The sequence below is a fragment of the Cyprinus carpio genome, chromosome A19, assembly GCF_018340385.1.
Source record: "Cyprinus carpio isolate SPL01 chromosome A19, ASM1834038v1, whole genome shotgun sequence".
In the NCBI taxonomy this organism is placed as follows: Eukaryota; Metazoa; Chordata; class Actinopteri; order Cypriniformes; family Cyprinidae; genus Cyprinus; species Cyprinus carpio.
Genome location: NC_056590.1, coordinates 12,786,441 through 12,810,000, shown reverse-complemented (window position 1 = coordinate 12,810,000; position 23,560 = coordinate 12,786,441). Strand labels below are relative to the sequence as shown.

General features: G+C 36.5%; 1 protein-coding gene and 1 long non-coding RNA gene across 4 annotated transcripts in view; one reads left to right on the top strand and one right to left on the bottom strand.

Moving 5' to 3' along the window:
• Positions 1 to 1,463: 1,463 nt before the first annotated feature.
• LOC109084825 (oxysterol-binding protein-related protein 3-like) lies at positions 1,464 to 22,027 on the bottom strand. The gene is made up of 22 exons (XM_042776587.1): positions 21,731 to 22,027; positions 12,855 to 12,986; positions 12,479 to 12,595; positions 12,339 to 12,392; positions 12,098 to 12,211; positions 11,881 to 12,009; positions 10,960 to 11,044; positions 10,715 to 10,818; positions 9,823 to 9,906; positions 9,573 to 9,726; positions 9,246 to 9,331; positions 9,025 to 9,156; positions 8,799 to 8,892; positions 8,478 to 8,710; positions 7,632 to 7,769; positions 7,488 to 7,551; positions 7,328 to 7,406; positions 7,058 to 7,208; positions 6,730 to 6,874; positions 6,440 to 6,566; positions 4,857 to 4,979; positions 1,464 to 4,763 (listed from the first exon to the last, which is right to left on the bottom strand). The coding sequence occupies exons 2-22, from the start codon at positions 12,969 to 12,971 to the stop codon at positions 4,667 to 4,669; spliced, it is 2,427 nt and encodes an 808-aa protein (XP_042632521.1). The 5' UTR covers positions 12,972 to 12,986; positions 21,731 to 22,027; the 3' UTR covers positions 1,464 to 4,666.
• A 69-nt stretch (positions 22,028 to 22,096) lies between these two features.
• Positions 22,097 to 23,560, top strand: part of LOC109095545 — a 16,424-nt gene continuing 14,960 nt past the window's right edge. The window contains exons 1-2 of one of the 3 annotated variants that reach the window (XR_006162633.1): positions 22,097 to 22,193; positions 22,501 to 22,601. This is a non-coding gene — a long non-coding RNA (uncharacterized LOC109095545). The remainder of the gene's footprint in view (positions 22,194 to 22,500; positions 22,602 to 23,560) is intronic. The other 2 variants (XR_006162632.1, XR_006162631.1) reach the window with 2 other exon arrangements.

Below are 23,560 nucleotides of genomic sequence, written 5' to 3'. Positions count from 1 at the left end.
TAAGTAATTCGTTATATTCTATTTTTGTTTTAATGGCAGCAGCACTCGAACTGCGTGAACTACACAAGTTAGTGCATGTTAGAGAACATCTGACTGTCTGTACAAAGGAGTTCACAGGGTTACAAATTTAGAGAGAAATGTAGCTTTCCTGGGAACTGAGACATTGTTAGAAGAAGGGAAGCTGTGGTCAGGCTACTTTACTCACTATGCAAATCCTTTCCTCCTGAGACCCAGAAAAAAAAAAAAAGGTTTTGTAAACTTAGTATTTTTTGTCATTACATTGTTTAAAGCAAAAGAATATAAAAATAAAAATAAAAATTTTGAAAAATTATATTTTATTAATATGTTATGCTATGCCTTCAGTAGAGGACACCATGACTCAAGTTTTCTTTAAAAAAAAATGAAAAGACATGAATGAGCATGAACACGCATGAACAACAATACATCATCAATACATTTTTAGGTTTCAGGATTTTTTTTATACTAAACTTTGTGTAAAGATGATTCTCAACTGTTATGAAAGATATAACAGAATGATTTGATATACCATTTTGCTATATGCAACATATGTGTAAAATGTCCATAAATTGGAATCCCCATTAAATACAATGTATCTATACAATGTATCTAATTTGCACATTATTGTGTTCTTAGGGCAACATATAATGAAAAAAGAAGTGTAATAATGGGAGTAATAATTGGCAAGATATTCATAATATCTAATATTTCATAGGAATATTAAAATAATTAGTCGGGAATGTATTGGTGTTTTGATATGGCTGCCCACTGCTCCGGGTGTGTGTTCACAGTGTGCGTGTTCACTAATATGTGTGTGCACTTGGATGGATTACATGCAGAACACAAATTCCGAATATGGGTCAACATACTCGGCCACACGTCACGTCACTTCACTTTCACTCTTGTTTTATAATTTCTTTCCCTATTCGTTTTGTCTCCCAAAATGGGCAATAAACATGCTTTTAGTCCTGGTGTCCTCTACAGTGGACATATGAAATCGATGTCCTGTTTCATAACAGAATGTCATATTTTGATTTAAACCCCATAACATTTTCCTGTGATGTTGATTTATGATAAAAAGTTTACAGATTAGTCAGATTTAAATGAAAATTACAAAATATTATCATATTTCCATTTCCATTAGTGTCAAATTTGATCACTAAACTAATATCAGCCATTTTTAAAGACCAAGGAAAGGCAGTGGTCATGGTGAAACTTATAAACATTTGGTATCTCTAAAAAGCCCTGAATGTGCTCTGTACAGGACATCCAGACTTAAAACTTGCAGAGGACATGCAAATTTTCAAAGAAATTCACTAAAATATAATGTCATCAACTGAGGACAAGAGTCTATTCCTGGGTCTCAAGAGGCTATAGCTTCTAGCTGTCATCTGAACACACATGTACTCTTCACTTCTGTACAGATAAACATGTAAAGTTACATGTTTCACAGTTAAATTTTTATTTGAAACATTTGAATTGATATTTGAAACACGCTTCAAATAGCAACTTAAATTCATCAGTTTGGCTTTTTCAGGTTGAGATTTGGCAGTCGTTGCAAAGCTGGTTTATGTCATTACTTTGTAAGTTTTTAGAGCACAGTCAAACACAAATTATATAGCAATGGTTCTTTGCTCAAGGCAATATCAGCAATGGTTCTGGTGCCGGAGAACTCTTCAGGTGGTCTCGAAGCAGCACCTGATTTCATCTAGCACTTTCTTCTTTTATAGACAGCAGGTGGATCCCAATGTCTTGTGACATCATACTGGAAATCCCCTAAGAAGCTGTTTATAAGAGGCCTTGCATCTTCTAATTTTTCTTCTTCGGGATTCTGTGCACTGCTGTCTTCTACGCTTCTTCTGAAACACACCAGCTGAGTTAATGACCACCTACTTTTTTCTTCAAAGCTCTCCCTAATACACGTGTCATCTCTAGCTGTGCTCTTGCTTATAAATGTTATAAACATTTACTAATAAATGCTTAAAATAACAAGTCTGGTGTTTTACTTAATAAACCACTTTCTCAATAAAACAAATACAATAACGTGTGGTGTCTTTCTTAATAAACCACTTTCTCAATAAAACAAATCTAAAACAAAAGCAATAACATGTGGTGTCTTTCTTAATAAACCACTTTTTTAATAAATCAAATACAATATCATGTGGAGTCTTTCTTAATAAACCACTTTCTTAATAAAACAACTCCAATAACAATTGTATTTGGTTACAATACAAAGGTATTACATAAAAAGTAAAGGCATACTTGCAATAGGACACTTGCTTAATTTCACAAAATTACCATCAATTACACAATCATTAGACAATTTCTGACACACATATATTTTTATTTATTGTTATATTAGTTTTATATAATTAACCATTTAAAGAATGATAAATCCATTTAAATATGCATAAATCAATTTTTTTTTATGTATATATTTTTTTATTTCTATATTCCCTGATTATAAAGTGGAGTGTAAGTGGAGTCAGCAATTCATTAATTATGCATTTTGCAAATGCTTATAGTAGAAACTTCTGGTGTAAATCTCAAAACAGTCAGTCCAGGGCTGCATTTCCCAAAACATAAGTACATCGTAAGATCTATTGCCACCAATGGTCTCTATGGTTAACTCTCACAATGCTTTTCAATAACGCAAACCAGGTCACTCAAAATCAAATACTTAATACAACAACAACAAAAAAAAAAATTTTGTATAAAAGAACATTAATCCTATTTTTAGGACCAAGATTTTTTTTTATTTGCCAGTCAACATTAAATTCAAGACAATTAAGTACCCTAAATTCTCATTACTGTAATACGCTTGATATTTTATACAGTATTCTGTGCTGATTTAAGAATAGAAAACAATAATACTAATATAACAAATACTTCCATGATGTATAAACTCATTACAATTTAAATACATCATCTTTTTCAGATTACAGTAATGAGAATGACCATAAAAATAAATGTCATAATCCAACAAAAATCAAAAACACAATGGTCCAAAATATAGGCTTAATTAAAATAATTTATTATTTCTTTATTTTAGGGTGAACTTAAAGGGATAGTTCACCCAAAAACGAAAATTAGTCCAAGATTTACCCTCAAGGCATCCTAGGCGTGTCTGACATTCCTCTTTCTGTCCTGTCTGTGCAAGTCTGTATAACTGCAGTGAACAGTGCCCCTGTTTCTGAATCAGAAAAAAAGTATCCATCCATGTAAAACTACTCCACACGGCTCCGGGGTGTTAATAAAGGCGTTCTGAAGCGAAACGATGTGTTAGTTTAAGAAAAATTTTAATTCTTAAAACTTTATCAACTGTAATGTCCAGCTCCCAGTCTCTAAAGCAGACACGTTCTCGACAAGGCGGTCAAGCATGTGACGTAAGCGTAATGAAAGGTGCAACGTAAGATCCAGAAAAAGACTGTAGTCTCACGAAAGTAAGCTCTGGGGAGAAGCGTGTAATCTCACGAGAACCAACTTTTGTGTACAGCACAGGGAAACCGTGTGAACAAGAAAATTGTATCTGTTTTGATTAAAATGGTGCGTTTATGTCAATACCTGGGATGTTTAAATAAGTTTGTGACAGGTGTTTTGTTTTGCTTTCTTATCTGTTCATCTGCGTTTGTCACTTTCTCCCCGGATCTTACGTTGTGCCTTTCCTTGCGCCTATGTCATATGCTCGACCTCCTTTTGTGAACGTGCCTGCTTAAGCGACCTGAAGCTGTTAGGGCTGTGCAAAAATTGAATATGATTTTCATGCGCATCTCGTCAGTAAAACCGCTCCTGTGATTAGTAGTAAATCTCCAACACGTGCTTTCAGATGGAGAGGCATTTACTACACAGAGTCATAGTTCACTGACAGGCGATTTTGAACGTGATTTGTGAACTATAGCTCTGTGTAAAATCGCATTCGATTTTTTGCACAGGTCTGCTGGACATTACAATATATAAAGTTTTAAGAAACTATATTTTTCTTAAACTAAAGCAATGTTTCACTTCAGAAGGCTTTTATTAACACCCCATAGCCGTGTGTAGTAGTTTTAGATGGATAGATTTTTTTTCAGATTCATAAACAGGGGCACCTTTCACTGCAATTATACAGATTGGAACAGACAGGACAATGTCTAATATAACTCCGAATGTGTTCGTCAGAAAGACGAATGTCAGACACGCCTAGCATGCCTTGAGGGTGAGTAAATCTTGGACTAATTTTAATTTTTGGGTAAACTATCCCTTTAAGTGTATGTTCTTTAAGATTTTAAATCATTATTACTGTTGTGTAATTTATCTGAATTGATTGAATTTGAGGATTTCTTTAATTGACTTGATTAAGTAATAGGATTTTTCAGTTTGCATATTGAATATAAATACACTAATAACATCCAGACACTTACAAAAGTCATTGGTCAGTGCATTTACATCTAAATATCAGCTAGGCAGTTTGACAAGAAAGGCATAAATGTGTTTCTAGAGGCACTTTCTATCTTGTGCTGTAAATGTGTGTGTTTAACAAAGATAAATACCACTACAAAAACATCAACATAGGCATGGTACATTAAATCCCACAGTGCTCAGCAGGATTGCATATGAATAACGGAGAAAGCAGAAATGGAAAAGTCAAATGACACAAATCCACTGACGGTCACCAGAGCACAGGGATTTCTAGTTTGCTGAATCCAGGGTCCTTCCTGAGGTCCCAGTAAGTGCCATTGCTCACCCAAGAGTCGTCTTCAGCACGTCTGATTGAATTAAAGAAACAGAATTAGTCAGAAAAATCATGACGCACCCACCACAACATACACCTTTTTGTTCATAAAAGTCACTTAGCCTACTTGAAGAATCGGGGCGAGTGTGTCATGTTGTTTTCTTGCAGGACTCTCCTCCTCTCTCTTTGGAGTACTTCAATTCTTTCTTTCTGTTCTTCTGCTCCAGCAATATCACCCTCTTCAAGTAATCTAACAAAAAGCAGACCAATAAGTAGCCAGCAGCATTAGTAATGGGAAAAGTTCACTTTGGGACAACATAAATCAGGGATGGGCAACTGGCGGCCCGTGGGCTTTTTAGTACGGCCCGCTGGATTATATTAGTCTCGGATGATCAATTTTAAAAAAATTTGAAAAATAAGTCACGTAAAGATTGCTTTCAGTTTATGATGTTAATACTGTCTCCAAACAGTAGAGGTCGCTAGTTTTCAACCACTGACCTAATTACAGCGCAGTAGAACGTGCACTCTAACATAAACATTTACTAACATTGGCAAATAAAAAAATGAAAAACTGACCATGAAACCAGTATTTTCCAGTCAAGATGGTAAACAGATTATCTTTTTACCAAGTTCAAGGGGATACCCATATGTTTGAATTGTTTTTGCCAAATGCATGACAGACATGTTTGCACTGAACATAAATGTTTGCACTTAACTGTGGGTTCTTAGGGGGTTCCTGTTCTTGTTTCCACTGGTCCTCAGTTTAATTGTTGAGATTTTAGTTTATGTTTTTTCTTTGGTGGTTCTTAAGTGTTAATTATAGTTTTTATTATATGTGGTATTGGATGTGGGAAGGGTTGGTATGTAGTTTATATTGTTGATGAAATTTCAAAAGGCTATTATTTCACTGAATAAATATGAGCGCTGCATATTTCAAAGTCAGACATTGTGCTGCTTTATGTACTGCGGTTACCGGGGAAACAGTTAAATTTCTGCCGTTCCGATAGTGAAACCTGCCGGAAGAGAACGAATTTGCTTTTTCAGTAAGCATGTCTGCTATTTTTGCTACAATGCACTATAAATATCTAAACAATTAAGACATTAAGATATATGTAATTTAACATAATAATTGATTGATAATTATTTAATTTAATGAAAATAATTGTTTAATATAATAGTTGAGACTTTTGACTCATTCCTTTACTTAAAAATTGTTTAAAGACTGAAATGTGAAGTTTATGTCTTAAAAAGGTCTTTAAGGGTCTTATTAAATTTACACGGTTATAATATGGTACCAGTTGGAGTACTTTTTTTTATTCTTTTTGAATAAACCCTTTTTAACTGTCCGCTCAGGTTGTTTTGACAATGTTCTGTAGGCCACTAATATAAAGTAAGACCGCTGTACATTTGTTTGTTGCAAATTTACAGACAATGCAATTAAGATATTTACATTGGCTTGTTGGGGTAATACTGCTGGCAACTGACAACAAAGTTTCCCTAAAAACAAATTACATTAATTATAATTTGATTTCCTTCAATAAAAAGGAAATTGAGTAAGACGATGTAAAAGGTGTGTAGACGTGTATTAGAAGTCTGGCCCCTTGGTATAAATGAGAAGAAATTCTGGCCCTTGTCATTATCAAAGTTGCCCATCCCTGACATAAATGCAGCGTTCATTTTTTTTTAAAATGTCTCTTATTATGTCTATACCTTTGGTCTGGCCTAAAACGGGTGTCTGTCAGGGGCAAGAGTGGCTTTAAACCCTCTTCCAATTCATTTAACTCAATTGCAAACTGGGTGAATCCATAGTACTGCTCATGGTCCTCGGGCATGGGATCTATATGCACACATACAGAGACAAAAACGGTGCTGTTTTAGCACCCTCTTGAGGTCATTATCCACAAATTCATCTCAGATACAACATAATGAATGTAAGTTAGAAGTTTGAACCATTTAAATACAGATAAATACAGACTCTTCTGGACTGGTCTGAAACTCACTTGCTCTCCAGATGCAGGTTGCTGAAGGCGGTTTGCCCAGATACAAGGCCTCGTTCCATTTGCCAAACAGAGAGTGAATAACACGCCCATTTGAATCAGTGACCATGCCCTCTACCTCATTAGCATTCAGAGCTCCAGATCTTGACTGAATATAAGACAAATATAGCATAAAACAAATTATTAAAAAAAAAAAAAATAATTATATTAATAATAATAAAATGAAAATTTGGTCAGGGTTATTCCACAAGAGGAAGATGTGAGCAAGACAAACACAGATACACACATAAATGAAATTAAAAGCCTGTTTTGCATGTCTTGATGGTCCCACCTTAAGGAACGTGACTTTACAATGACTGACGTCTCCCGTAGTGGTAGAGTGTTTGATAGACATTTCCCCATAGTGTTCGATCCAGCGCTGACCGCTCAGAATGTTATGAATGCATGAAGTGACTTTGCTCCACTCATAACGATCCCCAAAACTGAGAATGAGTGAATGAGTAAAAGAGAGACAGAGAGATACTGAGAGGTGGTGGAGAAGGTGGGATGGAATAATGGAAGTGATTGGGAATCAGAACAATTCAGGATAAAATGAAATCACCCTGGCAGCTCTAAGTGAGTGACTCCCATTGGAACGATCTCCATGGATTTTCCCCAAAACTTATTCTTCCACCGGACATCTAATGGACATACAGAGAATGGACATTAAAATCATGCTAAATGCTAAAAGTCATGACACTAGCCAAGTGTACTTCACTTACCTTGCCAAAATGTGTAGTTTTTGGACTCGCAGTGACAAGCAGAAACAGGTGGATGGTGACTGACCTGAGGTACACAATGTAACGGTTCATGTGAGCGTGTTCACTTTGTGTTTTGGAAGAAATAAAAGAAATGTGCACTCCTACCTGTTCAGCAATGAAGCGAAAGCCCTTATCTTGCCGGAGACACTCGTATGTCTCTCCTAATATAGGATTAAATGGTTTTCCTCCTGCTCTAGTGAATGAGCATGCATATGCAGATACAGCAAATGCTGCTATATACACCTACAGACAAACCACACAATAGAATATAATATATGGTTAAAAGAATAGTTCACTCAGAAATGAAATAAAAATTTGCTGAAAATGTTCTCACTCTGAGGCCATCCAATATGTAGATGAGATTGTTTCTTCCTCAAATTTGGAGACATTTAACATTTATTCACTGTCTCACCAGTGGATCCTAATGGGTTCAGTCAGAATCAGAGTCCAAACAGCTGATAAAAACATCACATTACTCTACAAGTAATCCTCACCATCAGTTACAGTCTTGTAAAGTGAAAAACTGCATGTCCATCATTAAGGTGTATTAACTTTCAACCGTTGCTTCTATCCTACAAAAAAAAGTCCATAATCCATAATGTTTCCACAATGTGAAAAAGTCCATCCACTTTTGCCCCCTTAACAATATGTTAACTGATGGGACTGGAGTCATGTGGATTACTATCAGTTGTTTGGACTTTCATTCTGATGGCACCCATTCGCTGCAGAGGATCGATTGGTGAGCAAGTGATGTAATGCTACTTTTCTCCAAATTTGTTCTGATGAAGAAAAACTAATCTACATCTTGGATGGCCTGAGGGTAAGTAAATTTTCAGCACATTTTAATTTTTGAGTCAACTATTCCTTTAACATAAAAACCGTTTTGAAGACAGAAAGTCATTTAGAATGAGAGTGAGTAAATGATGATAGAATGCATTTGATTGATCTCACCATGCGCATGTGTGGGTCGTGTGTGTTTGCAGCAGTGTCCAGCAGGTGGCAGTACTCAACTTCCTCACACAGTCTCTGCAGGGTGTTGGGCTCATTGAGTTGGACAGGCATGGCAACTTTCGACAGGTCTTTACCGATGTTACTACGCAAAATACTCCACAGATTCACGCTCTCGTTCATGCGTGTACTCGGCAAACGGTCTCGTCGCATCACCGCACAGTTGCTGCCGTTACCTGAAGACACAAAAACACACATAAACCATTAAATATGGATGTAAAGAAAGTTGATGCTTCATTAAGGTGTACTTGGACAGTGCCTTACTTAAAATCTCCTTGGCAACGCCGTTCTCATTCCTGCAAAACTCTACTGATGTGCTGTCACTCACATCACTGACATACGAATCATCATCGGACGCCTGGTCACAAAATATACAAAATATAATTATCAGTAAGAAATTCATGTGTTTTACATTCTTCTTAATGAAAAATATTTTTTATTTCAATTGTAAATCACAAAATCTGCGTTTTGACCACTTGACCTCTCTGACCTCATTCTCAGACGAGCTGCCAGACAGCAGATACTCTTTAGCGTCAAAAAACTCTGACAGGGATTCTGGGATTGACCCTCGACTCTCACTGGACACCTGCTGCCGGAGAGGGCGTGATCCAACGAGGACTTCCTGATCGGTTGAGAAAATTTGTGTCATAATTGGCTTTGTTGATTTTGGCCAATAACAACTGAGCATATAAACAAATTTGTTGCCTGTACCTTCTCACTGATACAATCCAATGTGTTCCTGACTCGGTCTCTTTCTGTGCAAAGTGAAGTGTACGCTGACCGAAGAGTGGAATGAACTAGTAGAAGAAAGAAAAATAGAAAAGCGAGGAAGAGGAAAGAGTATGTGTCATTTCATAATACTGTTCTCAAAAATTCAGTAGCCAATAACAGTACAAGTAAAATTTCATGATTATCGATACCAGTTTCGATACTACAGCAAAACTAATGTTACTGAACATTATCCTTTATTTGAAAACATACTTTTTAATATAAATATTCCTGAAACAGTACAGCATGCATGTGTGTATTCATACTCACCAGTGCCAGCGAGCCGACAGAACTCCTCCTGCATTCGAGAGGCGTCTGTTGGTGAGTCTGGACTATCCAGGCATGAGTCTGGTGAAACAGGCTCTGAATATATCAAGTTCGGGTGAGATACATGCAGACGGGAAGATGAAGCATCAGGGTTTTGCTAGAAAACAACAGATCAGGGTTACAGTGAATGAGAGAGTGTGTGTGATGCAGTGTCTGGGTGTGTACAGTGCAGTTAGAAACAGAGCTATTTTACCTGCTGTGTGTTTTTATTTTCCTTGCTATAATTCTTTGATCTCCATTTTTTGTGTCCTCGTTTCTCTTTTTTGGAGCCTTCAGTCTGGGGTCACACACACAAACTTACATACATTTTTGTTTAAATAATGAGCCATAGATAAAAAAAAAAAAAAAAAATCTTACCAAACCCTGACAGTGTACACTTTTGCATTTTATTATAAGAAGAAAATGCTATTTATGTATGAATAGTTTAGGATTTATCTTGATGTTCCCTAATTAATGTTTAATCAGATTTAAACGGATACTCCACCCCAAAATGAAAAGACTGCCAAGTAAATAGCACTGTCAAGGTCCATAAAAGGTACGAAAGTCGTCGTCAGTCTTCTGTGTCATCCGCGCCACAAGGATGCACGGTTTTATTTCAAATCAAAGCTAAATACATGTAGAAACAGCGCATCCTTGTGGCGCGGATGACACAGAAGAGCATACGGTGATATGGAGAGACACAGAGGAGACCGTTGACAAAGGAATTATTGAATAAAGTCATTATTTTTGTTTTCTTCACTTACAAAAAGTGTTCCCGTTGCTTCATATAACCCAGATTGCATGTCTGATGGCAGATGGAGTATTCTGATGACGACTTTCATACCATTTATAGACCTTGACACTGTTATTTACTTGGCAGTCTATGAGACAGTCTCAAGCCTCCAGGTTTTCATTCAAAATATCTCAAATTGTGTTCCGAAGACGAAAAGTGCTTTTACAGGTTTGGAACGAAATGGGGTTAAGTGATTAATGACAAAATTTTCATTTTGGCGTGGCGTATCCCTTTAATAAACCTACCCACACAGACCAAACATAAACACATATTTAATCCATAGATACAACGAAACACATGCAAACAGACCTACCTGCAGTAAGTTAATGGCAGGTGCTGAGAACGTTCTGTGAAGAACTTCCATATTTTTCAGCAGCAAATTTAATTCCAGCAGCGCTGACTCACACTCTGACAGATCTAAAAAGTTTACAGTGTTTAATTTTTCCTAGAGATGATCAGGAAAACAACATCTCTAAAATGTTCTCTATGTATTAGTTGCACAGTACTTTTGCTATGAATATTGCAAAATGATGTGTCAGTGCAGGTTTTTCCATCTACCTTTGCAGCACTTCTCTATGTCTTGAGAGTTTTGGCACCAGCTGTTCTTCAACAGGGCTAAAGGCAGCTTGGAGAGAAATGAACGCTGGTAATAAAGAGAGAGAATACAAAATGTGTTATCTGCACATATTGCTGTGTGACTTTCGGTATCACTTGGAAATAACAGGAAAGAGTTACAGTACCATTAATGTTTGTGGTCAGTAAGATATTTCAGTGTTTTTGAAACATATCTCTTATGCTCCCTAAGGCTGCATTTATTTGATCATAAATACAGTAAAAACAGTAATATTGTGAAATACTGTTGCAATTTAAAATAACTGTTTTCTATTTTAATATATTTTAAAAGGTAATTTATTCCTGTGATGGAATCACAAAAGAACACAATTTATTTAAAAACATATATACATATTTGTAACAATGTTAGTCTTTATTATGACTTAAAAAAAAAGTCTTACTGACTGAATATTGTTGTTATTAAGGGTGCATAATATGCAACCCAGTAATTGCACAGAAATATGCACATCAGTAATTATTAATTTTATTTTAATTAGTGTTCAGTCTAGCGATATCATATTGTGAGCAAATGTGTATTACTTTAAATTCAAACTCTTTTTTTTATGCCAAGTACCATAAACAAGCAAATTTTCATATTGTACATCCAGATGTTTTGATTCAACAAATCATGTTAAATTCCAGATGGAAACTGTATTGATGTTTTTAAAGGCAAAACAGTATAAAACACAATATCAACCATGACATATTTTAATAACTTAAGTAGTAAACTGTCAGTTTCAGGCAAAATTTCAGCGTCTCTCATTATTATTGTAAATTTCCTTACAGCTTGACATGTTTTTATCCCGTTTAATGGGATGTTAGGTATAAAGGCTGACTTTAGGACGACTGTATAAGGAGGGTAAATACTCGTCTGTTGGCGGTGGGGTCAGATTGCAGCAGCAGCTCGGGAGGCTCCATGGTGATCTCGTTCTGACGGAACGTTCGATGATGACGTAGTTGAGTCACCCACTGCTCAAACAGATCCCGAGTCTTTGCCTATGAATGTCACAATAAATATAGCTAATGTGCATTCTCAAAATGAGACCATGTGTTGGTGAGCGTGTGTTTGAGTGTATGCCAATACCTTGAGGTGATAGATACTATCCTCTGTGTCCAGGTCGATGCACATTGACTTCTTCTTCATGGCCATGACAGAGAGACCAACATCAATGCGACCTCGTAACCTCCCTTTCTTCAGCTGAGGAATCAATCACACAGTAAGGGACAAAAAAGCATCACTGACAGGATTTAAGCAAGTTTACTCCACATAGGCCTTGAAGAACGTTGTGTGTAGCATGTGGGTGAGACTATGTTTTCACACTCACATCAGTCCCAGTCTTGGCATATGTAAGGATGCCCCTTTCAAGCAGGAAATATCTCTGTTAAACACAGACAGACAAGGAGAAAAACATTTTAAGCACCCTCAGGTGAAATATGTCTTCAAATGACAATATTATGTGATCACCTTATGCCAGCCTTTCATTGGCCACTTCCTCTTTTTCAACAGCAAACCTTCCAGCTTCTCAGGCTTCTGAATATTTTCTGTCAAACCTTGCAAGTCCTCAACCAACTCCCAGCTGTCCTAAAGAATAAGGAGAAAAAAGAGGTGTAACTTTTAAAAAATCTGTGGAAGAAAGAACATTGAATTTTTCCTAAGAGAGTTAAAAACTGCTGATGTAGATGTTGATTTAAAGCATTCAGAGCATTTACAGCACTACCAACTGCATCAAAAAGATTCTCATATCCACTGCTATGGCAAAAAAAAAAAATATTTGCATACTAGATTTTTTAGCAAACATCAGTCAAGTCTGTATATAGTAAATATCTGAAGTTTGTCTTACCTGTCTGTTGTCTTCCGATGAGGAGTTACTCTCTTTTCGTTGTGTAAATGGTGTTATGGTTGGTGTGGCGGGTGATGTTTTGGGAGACAGCGGTGCAATTTGGTCTTCTGTACTCATCTTGCAATTAACTTACTGTGGAGACAAAAACAGGCAACACGCAATACAAAATTACAGTACCTGAATTACATAATATGGCCAGTAGAGGACAACAGAGACACAGGCAAGAACAAATGTGAGCGAGGCTAAGAAAGTCAGGTAATGACAAGTAGAAACTAAAGTTATATCTAAGCAAGTAAAATCTGCTTTATCCTCTTTAAAAAAAAAAAAAAAAAAAATTATTTATATATATATAGGAAATCAAATAAATTACACCAACGCATAAGACCAGTATACAACGTTCATATTCCCAATTATTTTATTTTAACTTATCCAAATAATATTTTAGTAATTTATTATGAGATGTAAAATGTAAAAAACTATTATTTAAATGTCACACACTCTCCCACGTTTGCATTTGTTTCTCTATTTGAACATAACATTTTAATTTTAATCACATTAAAGGGTCTTAAACTTGCACAAATATGTGTGTGTTGCATATGATACAAAACTAGTACATTGCTCATCTACATTAGCAGTATGTCGTGATTATTCATGTGTGACCTTTTTGCAATGAGTTGAAAATCATTCTGAAACCAGAGTTTGTTTGCATGGTGCAAACAAATATGTGCTGCAAGGTTTCTCCCACAAAAAAAAGAAACAAGCTTTCAATCAATAACCAAAACTTTTAAAATCTTGCATGCAACGTTTTATGGAAGAGTTTCTAGATTTATAGATGTCAGGTGATTCATTCGTCCACTTTGAGCACATTTAACAGATCAGATACTTGTGCGTCAGTGTGACAGCATAACAGTCTCAAAAGTTATTAAAAATGTAAAAGCTTATTCACATATAGTTTTGATGCACATACAGTTTTGATGCATGTACACATGTATTTTTTATGTACAGTATAAATGACAATGGCATAAAAGCATGGCATAAAGCATCTGAGAGAGGTTTTGATACAGATCCCTCCAGTAATGAACCGGACTGAACCACATATTTTGGAGGGTTTCATGACACTTTCATTTGACATCACAAACCCAAACTGTAGAACTTACAAAGTCTAAATGTGAAAATATGACCTGCCATTTGAGAGACATTTGCAATTTTTACAAACAGGTCTGTTCCATGCAAACAAAATATCCAACTCAAACACAACCAGCAAACTACTTCAGAGTGACCACAAACCTCTAAAAATGACTTTACCACCCACACCTACACCCATACATACACTGAAAAATCTTTAGGATAAAGCAATAAAGAGGGAGTATGCGGACAGAGAGAGAGAGAGAGAGAGAGAGAGAGAGAGAGAGAGAGAGAGAGAGAGAGAGAGAGAATGACACCAAAGACTACTAATGGTCAGGTCATTCTTATGATGAGTCACCAGGGCAAATTTGTGGTGAATAGACAGACCGCACACACAAAAGCTCCTCTTGTATATGTGAGCCACTCTAGCCTTAGGATAAACATATTGTTATTCCACACATACACTCACAGTAAGTTTCTGAGTATTCAAGGGCATTCACTTGCTCGCTTCTTTTTAAATTTATGTGTGTTTGAGAATTTGTATGTAAATACCGTTAACTCCAGCTCAACGTTACTGAACTCAAAGCCTGCTTTTTGTTTAGTTTGCAGAGCCAGACTTGTTTAAAGCTGTACTGAGGTATGTAGACGAATATGCGTACATGTCTGAATACATGTTGGTGTTTAGGGAAAAATGAATTCCTGTGGTTTTGCATCTCCACGACATTTGTACACACTACAAACATTTCAGCCGGATTTGCACTGCATGCAAGGTTGTAAATATATACTTTAGGTTATTTACATTTCTTCTAATCAGTGGAAATGTGTTGCTAAATCTTTTATAATAAACTCATAAAATCAAGACTTTAGAAAGGAGACTCTCAAGACTTTAGAAAGGAGACTCTCCCAAAATAAGTGAAGTTTCCTTGTGCAATTATAAGCTCCCACGGTCTCTTTTCAAGGATCAAGGATCTCTTTTCTCTTTTTTTCGAATAAAGAAAGGCAGTGTTTTCCTTTAACCCTTTTCTTTCCTATTATAATGTTGAGAACAGATTCAAAAGACAGTCACAGAACACAAATACTACAGCGATAATAGAGTTAGCCATGATGCAAAGCGGGGTAAAATTACTGTAATGTACAGCCTTGAAAAAAAAAAAAAAAAAAAAAAAAAACCTCACTGTCTTCACTGACACATGATCCTTCAAAAATTATTTTAATGCTTTTGTATATGGGATTTTGTATAGGTGTTCTTATATGGCTTTTAAGTCATGGGTTTTTTTGTCTTTAATTCAGTTTTTCTCTTAATCTCCTAAAAGTCTAAAATGCTTCAACTTTCTGACATGTATATTTACCTTTCTCTCTCTAAAATTTCTGAGCCAGAACAATCCATTTAATAATGCTTGTCAGTCCCTGATCCCTGTGTTAGAGTGGTAAACAATGCATGTGTGACATTGAAAACAGGTTGACTTGTCTGATGAGGGTGAGAAACCTATGATGTAAACATTGGAGAAGCCAACACAATATGGTCAGAGTTAGTTGTAGGGCCAAACAATGCAAAACCATCAACGGAAACTGACATTTTCCATACTGACTTGTGTAAAGCAATGTGGTTGTAAGTACTAATGTACACACACACACACACACACACACAAACAAATATGCACAAAATATGAGGACTGGCAAATATGCACAAAGGATTGGCCCTTTACAATGCATGTCAACTCTACATAACTAATTATTATGTCATTACAGTAAATGGGCTGTAGGTTGAGGGCTGTACAGTAGGACCAATGGCAAGGAAGCATATTGAAGATACAGTTATGACAAATACAAACTCATATGATAGATTAAAAGGTATAGACTAAAGGTTGTTCGAGTTGAATAAAGAACAGCTTATTGTGGATGAAGGTCAGATGAAATGTGCAGATGACAAAGTCAGTGACTTCATGAGGGAAAACCCACAATGTAAAAAAAACCTGTGACATTTAAGGTAAAATACCGGCAGCTGTGGTTTTGCCAGAACTTCACCCAAAAAAATATGGTAGCCACATTTTGGGTTTTACAGACTTAAAACTTACATTCACAGTAAAAAAAAACATATTTCATTATCTGATATAACGTTAAAGGTGGGGTAAGCGATTTTTTAAAAACGCTTTAGAAAACTGATTCGGGCCGACTAGCAAAACAATCAGCAGGAAGAGGCATGTCAACTCATGAAGTGGAGGAAAGAGCGTTCAATGCTTGTTCAGTGCACAGGATGGACATTAGCTGACTCCAAGCCAAGGGACAGAAAGATAGAAATGGCGGAAAAAAAATAAATAAAATAAAATAAAAGAGGAAACCGTCTGCGGAACAAAAGAAGGCTTAAGGTAATAAGGCAAGAAGTAGGACCTATGTAAATATCTGATCAGCTCTCAAGCGCTGGAGAGAACTCAAGGAGCGGAAGGTTCTTCTCAATAGGTGAGTAACACCGTGTTTGCGCCACAACAGCTAAAGTCTGTCTAGTACACTGGATGCGACAAAGCGACTGTAGAAAATCATTTGAAATTTGTGTCAATACGTCATAAATAGAACGCAGCAACAGCAGTTTTTTGTCGGGGATTTGTCGTGTCGTGCCGCGCCGCATCCAGTGTAGACCATAGATATACAGGTCCTTCTAAAAAAATTAGCATATTGTGAAAAAGTTCATTATTTTCCATAATGTAATGATAAAAATTAAACTTTCATAAATTTTAGATTCATTGCGCACCAACTGAAATATTTCAGGTCTTTTATTGTTTTAATACTGATGATTTTGGCATACAGCTCATGAAAACCCAAAATTCCTATCTCAAAAAATTAGCATATTTCATCCGACCAATAAAAGAAAAGTGTTTTTAATACAAAAAAAGTCAACCTTCAAATAATTATGTTCAGTTATGCACTCAATACTTGGTCGGGAATCCTTTTGCAGAGGCAATAAGCCTGTGGCACTGCTGAGGTGTTATGGAGGCCCAGGATGCTTCGATAGTAGCCTTAAGCTCATCCAGAGTGTTGGGTCTTGCGTCTCTCAACTTTCTCTTCACAATATCCCACAGATTCTCTATGGGGTTCAGGTCAGGAGAGTTGGCAGGCCAATTGAGCACAGTAATACCATGCTCAGTAAACCATTTACCAGTGGTTTTGGCACTGTGAGCAGGTGCCAGGTCGTGCTGAAAAACTAAATCTTCATCTCCATAAAGCTTTTTCAGCAGAAGGAAGCATGAAGTGCTCCAAAATCTCCTGATAGCTAGCTGCATTGACCCTGCCCTTGATAAAACACAGTGGACCAACACCAGCAGCTGACATGGCACCCCAGACCATCACTGACTGTGGGTACTTGACACTGGACTTCAGGCATTTTGGGATTTCCTTCTCCCCAGTCTTCCTCCAGACTCTGGCACCTTGTTTTTCCGAATGACATGCAAAATTAGCTTTCATCCGAAAAAAGTACTTTGGACCACTGAGCAACAGTCCAGTGCTGCTTCTCTGTAGCCCAGGTCAGGCGCTTCTGCCGCTGTTTCTGGTTCAAAAGCACACGCCTGTGCATGGTGGCTCTGGATGTTTCTACTCCAGACTCAGTCCACTGCTTCCGCAGGTCCCCCAAGGTCTGGAATCGGTCCTTCTCCACAATCTTCCTCAGGGTCCGGTCACCTCTTCTCGTTGTGCAGCGTTTTTTTTGCCACACTTTTTTTCCTTCCCACAGACTTCCCACTGAGGTGCCTTGATACAGCACTCTGGGAACAGCCTATTCGTTCAGAAATTTCTTTCTGTGTCTTGCCCCTCTCGCTTGAGGGTGTCAATGATGGCCTTCTGGACAGCAGTCAGGTCGGCAGTCTTGCCCATGATTGCGGTTTTGCGTAATGAACCAGGCTGGGAGTTTTTAAAAGCCTCAGGAATCTTTTGCAGGTGTTTAGAGTTAATTAGTTGATTCAGATGATTAGGTTAATAGCTCGTTTAGAGAACCTTTTCATGATATGCTAATTTTTTGAGATAGGAATTTTGGGTTTTTCATGAGCTGTATGCCAAAATCATCAGTATTAAAACAATAAAAGACCTGAAATATTTCAGTTTGGTGTGCAATGAATCTAAAATATATGAAAGTTTAATTTTTATCATTACATTATGAAAAATAATGAACTTTTTCACAATATGCTAATTTTTTGAGAAGGACCTGTATACCGCACACAACCTGATTAATATTGGGGTAGGGGCGTGTTTGTTTTGGTGATTCAACCCTCTACGGATGCCTTGGCAGTTGAATCGCCATTGGCTAGTAATTTTTTTAGTTTACTCGCCAGACTGAGATATATGTTTGTAAAATGGCACAGTTTTTTAAATAACTGAAAGTACACTCCTAACATCAGTCTGTCAAGCATTATAATATGTTAATTATCAAGTATTATTTAATGATAGAACTTTAGTAATTAGAATTAAAACGTGATAACCATGTTTGAGTGCATATTAGTAATTTTAACTGAACATTTTAACTGGACTGGTAGTGGTGCTTTTTTGGTCATTCAGTGTTTCTGTAAAAAAAAAAAAAAATTTTTGGAAAACAAATACTGATAAGATAATAATGCTACGAATTCTACTAATAAGAACAATATAAACCGCACTAAGGATTAATGAGCTACTGGATTCATGAATATTAATCAGGTTGTGTGCGTTTGCTCAAACTGATTTGCTGAAATCAATACAGGGACAGCAATAGCTGAGTGCCAGCCAATGAGACTGCCGTTTGCACATTAGTTCCACCCACTAGCGGAAAAAGCAGCAGTTCTTAAAAGCTGAAGAATTCCAAAGGAACACCGTTATTTTGACAGGAAAAAACAACAAAGAATATTGTTTACATGTAGCACGTCAATTCTCTCTCTCTCTGCATGTGTGTGTGAGACAAAGCGATGGCGAGTCGTTGTAGTTCGTAAGTTATTTTGCTGTATGTGAAATATAGGTGCGCTGCGCATACATTAAGATAAACTAAGAAATATAACAGATCACTTATATAAACTTATACTTAGCCTCCAACTCACACACTGGCAAATAAAATCCGAGAATTTATTTGCCATTTGCTAATATTAGATATCATTTAGCCAAGAGTGAAGATTTAGTCGCATATGCGAGTGATTTACTCGCAATGTAGAGGGTTGTGATTTTAAATGTCAACATTGGCTATCAGAAATCGCTTATCCCACCTTTAATATAATAACCGAGTGAAGTACTATTATCTGTTTTGTACCATTGTAATACACTGATAACCACCAAAAACTGTTGGTAATGAGAAACTCACATGATAAACCAAAGCTCTTCACAAGCAGCTTTTCCACAAGCTGAGGAGGTCAATTCTAATATATATATAAAAGGTGCACAGTGCCATTCACACAAACGCTAAACACCATCATGGTCGTGTGATACTGAAATAATGCAATAACCATTAATTTAACAACATTAGATGTAAGATAAAACCCTGATGTACACAACTGATAAGAAAAAAAAAACTAAGAAGAAAACGTTATTTTAAAGAAAAAACATCAAATGTGAAGTGCCATGCAGGGAATTCCGGGGAATGTCAATTTACGGTTTTTCACTGTAAATTATACAATAACTTGTTCTTTTAAACGTAAATTAAAATCACCAATTAACAGGTTTTTACTGTAGCATTTTTAAAGTCTTTTACTGTTAAAATCACGACCACATTTTACAGTGATATAACCCTTGAGGTCTTTGAAAGATGCTTCAGTCACATGATTTAGTAAGCATGATCTCACAGGGGCAACAAAAGCTTATCAATTTAAGTACATTGGTTAGACAGCAAATGAAACCACTTAATGTATCATCGTCAATGACATCACTGAATCAATGATGAACTGACTTTAATTGAAAAATGGACCGTTTAATGGTATAAAGTGCTATATAAATCAAGGTCACTTGACTTGACTAGACTATAATTTAGGCTTCACTTCTTCAAACAACATTTGACATCTAACTTCCAGCTCTGAAAAAAGGCCACAGACACGTTTTAAAAAATATGATCTGTATGTACTATTGTCTGACTGTATTATATAAAGCAGTTTGTTTTAGCCTATGGTTGTGTACGAGTACATTTAGGAAAAACATACAACTCATAAGCCACATAATTCATTTCAAAACATGTAAAGCCTTCAGTTTAACACTCTGAAAGCCCCACTAAACCACAGTGATCATGACGACAATATGACGGGAAACAATGTTGGACAGTGTTTCTCATTATTTAAAAATAAATAATTAACCAAATCAATGGTACTAAAAACTACATAAAACGAGGTGTCAAACTATTATACAAGACAATTTTAGCATTTTGCAATCTTAAAGTGAAACACAAAATAAGACAGTAAGCAGAATGACGACCTCAGCTACCTTTCACTTTCATTGTATGGAAGGGAAAAAAAAAGATGCAATGAAAGCGAATTGTGACTGAGGCTGTTCTGCCTAACAACTCTTTTTCCATCCACAGAAGAAAGGAAACCATACCAACATGGTAAATGATGACAGAAGTTTTATTTTAGGTGTACTGTCCCTGTAAGTCAATAAAAACATTTTAAAAAGTCTAACTTAGCACCATTAAATTCACACTACACCAAAGCCAGCTTGATAATAATTAAAGGGATACTCCACCCCAAAATGAACATTTTGTCATTTATCACGTGTATTTAGCTTTGATTTGAAATAAAACAGCGCATCCTTGTGCCGCGGATGACACAAAAGAGCATACACAGCATACGGTGATATGGAGAGACACAGAGGAGACGGTTAACAAAGGAATTATTGAATAAAGTCGTTATTTTTGTTTTCTTCGCTTACAAAAAGTCTTCTCGTCGCTTCATATAACCCAGATTGCATGTCTGATGGCAGATGGAGTATTCTGATGACGACTTTCATACCTTTTCTGGACCTTGACACTGTTATTTACTTGGCAGTCTATGGGACAGTCTCAAGCCTTCCGGTTTTCATCCAAAATATCTTAAATTGTGTTCTGAAGACGAACAGAGCTTTTTACGGGTTTGGAACGACATGGGGGTAAGTGATTGATTAATGACAAAAGTTTAATTTTGGGGTGGAGTATCCCTTTAAGGGGAGCAACATTTGATCTTGTATCCAATTAAATTAATAACCAAAAACTACATAAAATAAGAATAAAAGGATTATACTACACACAATAATATTTGCATTCCTAGCGCCACCTGAACGCTTGCAGGCCACTCGATGCGGGCCCCTTTCGTTGCCAGAGCAACGCGATGCGCTGATGACTCTGACCAAACAGATCAATCACATCGTATATAACACCACAGAAAACATTCAACCTCTCAACACGAACTGCAAAGCTGAGAAACAAACTTGGTTAAAGAAAACCGGCGTAAAAATAAGCAGATCGATCGATGAGTCAGTCAATCCATGATGAGGACAGGAAACAGAACTTAAAAGGGTTTCTAAAACGACAGACACTAAACTCAAAACAAACAACGCGATGATTGGTGATCTGGCTGAGTATTTAACAAAACACACTTTTATAATCATATTTATGTTCGGATGTAACGTTACATCCATGGAATGTTAAGAGGTTTCCCTCGGTAAAAGTGTGACTATGAACCACAGTTAAGTTACAATACTTCTCTTACAACAAGCCAAGACTTGTTTGATAATTCAAAGATAGATTAAAACGTCTCCGTGCGGGAAATGAACACAAACTCTGTGCCTACCGCAGTCGCAGGTTCAGAGTGACAGCGTGGCGCAGCGGCTCTGTCGTCGTGTCACTGACGGTCCACTTATAAAAACGCCTTATCAGCACATTTACACGCTTGCCCAAGTGACTGTCTTCGGGTTAACCATCCCACTTCTTCTACCTGCCGAAGTCAGGTCTTAGGTAACTTCTCTTCTGGGAAAGTTATCTCGAACGAAATGTCCGTGACGCACCGATGTAATCCGAGAGTGAAGCAGAGGGTGGAGGAGACCGCAGGGTTTAAGTTTACGGCTTCCAGCTCAGGTTTGAACATCGAGCTGTGGTTTGAGTTCCGCGGTGAGGTGAGCAGGAGGTGGGCGGGGCATAATGGTGATTGACGTTTAGAAAGCCAATAAAAATCCACGGAAACGTGACATGTAGCCTATCGAGAGACGGCATTTTAAAACAAAACAGAGACTATTATGTAATTCAGGTACGCACCGGTAAGCAGTTCAAATATCTATCTATCTATCTATCTATCTATCTATCTATCTATCTATCTATCTATCTATCTATCTATCTATCTATCTATCTATCTATCTATCTATCTATCTATCTATCTATCTATAGTCTGTATGTCTATTATAGTTTCAAATTAACTGAACCATCCACTAACCCGGAGAATAACCATATGAGATTGAGTGGGCAACATATTTTGAGGACAACATGGTCTATTGAAAGGAATAGGGAATCGATGATGCTATGATTAATTTATGCTAGACAAATCTGCTCTTTTGCATGCCATCCCAGGGTTGCCTTAACAACAAAGGTTTTAGTTCATTGCCTGCACCCATCTGCACAGGAAAGGGAATCCTCCCTTCAGTGGAATGTACGAAACCACTGAACCTGAGGTATGTTTTAAAAGAGAGTCATATTCACACATGAGTGTAGCATCAACTATTTTGATATCAATCATTATGGCATTGTAGAAGTTTACCCAATTTCGTTGGAAATTGAAATGAACCTGACAAGACAAATCATTAAATGTTCTATCAGAAACAGTTTCCTTTTATTAGAGGGATCATTCCAAGAGACTTAATACTATTTGAAAAGATATATTAAAAAAGATCACTAGAAATAAATATTAATTCATTCTCTGTTTTATGTTTTTATTAATTGGTTGACACGTGAACACAAAGGAATACACTAGAACTAGTGTTCTATATTACCATTATTTTAACAGCAAGTATAAATGACTATTTCATGTTAAACAGGTTAAGATTTAATTAGGATTAAATTGAGTCTGTGTGGATTATGAGTAGAAACATCTCCATTCACCCTTCCCGTTCTGCTGAATAGGCACCAATACTTTGAGTATAAAAAGGCTTAAAATATAACGGAATGCTAATTACATACCATACATTAGCTACATAGTGATAGTAGGATACTTTAAATAGCCAAATTTATGACATGTTGTTAAATGGCTGAATTACATCAAAAGAACACTCAGGTTATAAACTTAAAGTTTTATTGAATATGCAAGCATTCAATGAAAAGTCCCTGTAATCTGAGTATGATAGTTGTCATATATCATGTATTTACATAATTTGAATATGTGATTAGTATAAAGAAACATTGCGCAGGTGTTTCAAAAATAATGAACTACCACTGAGGAAACAGTGACATCTGCTGGTGGACAGGAGAATTGTTAGGTGCAGTAGTTAACTCAGGAAGGGATTTCATTTATATTAAAATATGTAGGCCTATTGCTAATGTATTCAAATTAATTAAGGAAATCTGATAAATTCTTTCTCAAATGAACGCGCGATACGGGAACCATATGAACATCGATTGAATAAAACATCGCGGA